General features: G+C 39.9%; 1 protein-coding gene across 1 annotated transcript; it reads left to right on the forward strand.

Annotated features, from left to right (window-relative positions):
• The first annotated feature begins 782 nt into the window (after window positions 1-782).
• LOC116377337 (zinc finger protein 135-like) lies at window positions 783-4,524 on the forward strand. Its single transcript, XM_031838949.1, has 2 exons — window positions 783-1,021; window positions 1,711-4,524. Exons 1-2 carry the CDS (start codon window positions 853-855, stop codon window positions 2,667-2,669), a joined length of 1,128 nt encoding a protein of 375 aa, XP_031694809.1. The 5' UTR covers window positions 783-852; the 3' UTR covers window positions 2,670-4,524.

Raw genomic sequence — 4,524 nt, forward strand, 5'->3', positions numbered from 1 at the left:
CCGTTTATTAACAAACTGATGTCATTCCTACAGGTTTTCCTCAAAGATCACTAACAAATGACCTGATCCATATCAGTCCACCTAGATCTGCAAGAGGCATCAGAACTGGGTGTGTTTGTTCCCTGAACTATCAAAGGAAATGTAAGTATGGAGATGTCATGTTGGCTTCTGCATCACTGTTTTATCTCTTATAAATCCCTTTTATTGTTTCCTCACTTTGTGTGTAAGGAAGCTGGCAGCAGAGTGTGTCTCTTTTCTTATTGTTTGATTCTTAACTGGTGTTATTTGTTGTACTTTGATTCTTTCTTTGCCCATGAATTCCCAGTTTAACTTTGGCTGCCCTCCTAAAATCAAACAAACTAGTAGCCTACATATAGCTGTTAAATAAATGTAGTGTAGTAAAAAGTGTAAAAGTTACCTCTAAAAATGCACAGCGGCGGAGGAAGTACTCAGATCCTTTTTAAGTAAAAGTATCAATACCACACTGGGGAAAAAACTCCACTACAAGAGTCCTGCATTCAAAACCTTACTTTAAAAAAGTAATCTTATTATTTAATTAGTACTGTCTTTATTTATTTTGTATTTATTTATGTCCTTGTGCTGCTACAACAACAGAATGTATCCGCTGGGGATCAATGAAGGTTAATTAACTCATCTTATTGCCACCGTTAGAAGTAATTACGCTGTTGGCCTGCAGGGGGCAGCAGCTACCGAACACGCGCCAACTCTCTTCCTCTGTGGTTTGTTGTTATTGTTACTTCCGTAGCTTGTAGGCTAATAACACAGGAAACCGACTCTGTAAAACCTCCTCCCCGGTGCGATCCGCGTTCATATAAAACCGTTATCTTTAAGATGTCTGCTCCGCTGCTTCTCCGGGCTTTTGTGAACGAGCGACTGACCGCTGCTGTCGAGGAGATATTTCAGGTTTTTGAACGAACGATAACAAAATATGAAGAAGACGCTTCCAGCTCAAAACAGGAGATTGAGCGGCTCAGAGGTCTGCTGCAGGACCACAAAACAGGTCTGTTCATTAACTTATATATATATATATATATCTCAACAAGTGTGTTAAACTCGGAAATATATGCTGAAACTATTGATTTAAAAAATCATGTATTAGTTTTTTATATTAATAGATGTATGTATTTTTCTATAAATGTATAATCTGATTTTAAAAAACATTACAAGAAACCAGAACCAGACAAACAGTTTAACCGAGTTAATTTATTTAATGCAGAAAAAAAAAAAAATTACTTAACTATATTTAATGTGTAACCATTTGTCTCAATAACATTAACATGTTATCTTAAGATTTTAAATACTTTTGTCAATATTGTAATTAGAGCTGCAATGCAACTATTACTCAAATAATCGTCATTTCACATTCGCTGTTTCCAGCTCATTAAAGGTGAGTGTTTGATGCTTTTCTTTGTCATACGTGATGGTAAACTTCACATCCAGCTGTGGGAAATTATAACGGGCGATTTTCACTATTTTCTGACACTTCCTGGACAATCAAAAAATCTGGAAAATATCCGTCAATTTAAACTTAAATGAAAATATTCATCAGCTGCAGCCATAGTCTAGATTTAGTTCATATTGCCGACCTCTCTTGCAGCATAAACAACCGTTCTTGGTGATGAAACTATTAAAGAAATAAGAATCGGAGATGCAGAACTTCTAAATTCTTTACTTTTTGTCTTTTCCTAGACTTTTGTCAGTCGTTCACCTGTAAGGAGGAACCTCCCCCTGAGCAGCACCACTGTGAGCAGGAGCCGAGCCTCAGCGTCCCTCAGAGGGACCCAGAGCCTCGGCACATCAAGGAGGAAGCTCATGAACTCTGGGCCAGTCAGCTAGAAGAAGAACAAGAGTTTAAGGATGCTGATGCCTCATGCCTACCTCAGTCATCTGTCTGGGAGGACACTAAACATCAGACTCAAACCAGTGAGACTGAGGAGCAACTTCAGGAGGAAACAAAAACTGTACATTTTGTGCTACCTCTCGCCTCAACTCTGTCTTTACAAACTCTGATCCAAGATGGCAGAGAAAACGAAAGACCCGCTGCAAGTTTGATGTCGAACCAAACGCAGACGGACCGGGGTCAGAGCTCCTTTATCACATCCAGAGAATCCCTTGATTTGTCTCACTCGAATCTATCTGCACCTGACTATCGCTGCTTTTTGTGCGAAAAGTATTTTTCCTCCAGCCATCACTTGACAAACCACGCGTTCCGCATGCATTCGAAGGACGCAGGAGTCCTCTGTGCCGTGTGCGGCGCGACCCTGGAGTCCACCGAAAGCCTCAACGTGCACCTGAATTCACACAAGGGCTCCAAATGTTGCCACGTGTGCGGCAAACAGTGCAAAAGCAACACCGCTCTGACCGAACACATGGCCGGCCACGCCGGGGTGAAACTGCATCGCTGTGATGTGTGCGGGAAAGAGTGCACCCGGAAGGGAGACTTAAAGATCCACTTGAGGATTCACACGGGCGAGAAGCCTTTCTGTTGCTCCTACTGTGACAAAAGTTTCACCCACAGCGGACATCTGAGGAAGCACATGAGGAGCCACACCGGAGAGAGGCCGCACCGGTGTGACGTCTGCGGCAGAGGGTTCCTACAGAGCGCACACCTGAAATACCACTTAGGGACTCACGCTCAGAAATACTGACTTTTTTAAAATCCACTTGGACCGGAGTTTATCAAAAAGGCCTTTGCTGACTGAGCACTGAGGGACTTTCTTTTCCCTACAGCAGTGTGTAAAAGAGACGTTCTCAGGGGATCACATGATTGATCTGACTGGAATAGCCAATCAGAGGCGAAAATGATTACATACTTCATCTGCCATAATGTTATGTTTTTGTGTTAAATCCTTGATTTCCCCTTAAAATGGCTGAAATGGAAACAAAATGGGAAACCAAACTGGAGTAAGGAGAAGTAAAAGGGAAATGTTTCTTATTTTTATCTTTCACTGAAGCACAAAAATATGTTTTATAATCGTCCGTCTTCACTGTTAACATCACGTGTTCTCAGTACCAACTAACAGGAAGAGTCACTATTTCCAGTAACAACACTGTTATCAACATCAAGAGAACAAACGGTGTCTTTGTCATTAATATCTATTTCATGTAACAGCGTTTGAATGATGTTGAATCTGTGTGATTTGTTGGTACTCGCTGAACACAGCTGAACCACTTTTAGTTAGTTAAGAGCCGAGCGTAGCAGGATGCACGTATTTATTTAATTCTATATTTATTAAGCAACATTTTATGGAGCCGCCGTGCTGTTCCCTTCAGCAGCAGCTTCTCTCATACATATTAAACAACTCTTTCACAGCTTGGTGTTGACGGACTCAGATTCTATTCTATTCTTTTTCTATTCACGGTGAAGCTTAATTTAACAGTATATTGCTAATATAATAATAATTTCCTAGGGAGTTTCTTGTAAACAACGACGCATGAAAGGGAAACACTCACTGATTGTTACTGCAATATGAAAAACAAAAATATTTATTAGCTTCAATATCCACCAGAGTTTACTGTGACAATTGTGCTTTATTATTTATTCTATTTTAGCTGACGTTTTTGTTTGCAAGTCACCCTGTTGAAGCCGTTATTCACGCTGCAGATGAGGCCACCTGTTTCCCTGACTGTGACTCTGAAAGTTATGAAATCTGGCTTCATTCACATCTGTGTTTAGAGCTGTTCGGATCACCCACAATGCATTGTAGCGCTGATATAAGCCGACAAGAATCTTTGCGGTGGTTACGCAACATGAACTTCTGGGCTGAAACAACGTCTCGAATGTGATTGTTTACAGTCATTGAGGACGATGGAGCGTATCCCTCCAGTAGAGGATCATCTGGAAACAATGCAAACGTCTTTTATCACATATTTTGATGAAATTCGACAAATGTATGCCTTCCACATTTACAACATGTTAAAGAGATTAAAATGCAAAAACCAACTGTACTGAACCTTTAAAGTAAAGAGTGAGAACAAACCTGAGGCTGGTTGATTTACATCTGGCAGAAGTTGTGAGTTTAAATAAGAACAATTAATGGAGTTAATGAGTCTTTTTGGCTGCTCAACCATGAGATGTGTAACATTTTCTAAAAGTCCAGGTAAAACTTTACTTAAACAACGCTATTCAGCATTTATAAGCACTATAAATATTTAATAAACTGTAAGACTTGATGTAGTTAAGGGCAGCTAAAAGAATTTTTTTTTTATTAGTATTTGTCACCAGTAATAACTTCTCCAATGAAGACACATTTTATATTATTACAACTGTGTTTTACTGTGTTAGCATTCATTACCTGTCTGTACACCAGCCTCTACTGATGAATGCTCACAGGAGGAGTTGTAGTTGTTGACAAATATGTTTGTTTGTGTTCTGAGAGGAATATAGTTCACCAGTAGGTGGTGCTGCAGGAGCCTTTATTTATCCATCCATGAGCAAGTCAGTGAAGGATCACCAGAGTGACACCGTTTATAGCTGTTTTTCTTACTTAAAAACTTTAAAAA

This window comes from Anarrhichthys ocellatus, unplaced genomic scaffold (genome assembly GCF_004355925.1).
Source record: "Anarrhichthys ocellatus isolate YVR2014 unplaced genomic scaffold, GSC_Weel_1.0 scaffold3, whole genome shotgun sequence".
NCBI classification, from domain to species: Eukaryota; Metazoa; Chordata; class Actinopteri; order Perciformes; family Anarhichadidae; genus Anarrhichthys; species Anarrhichthys ocellatus.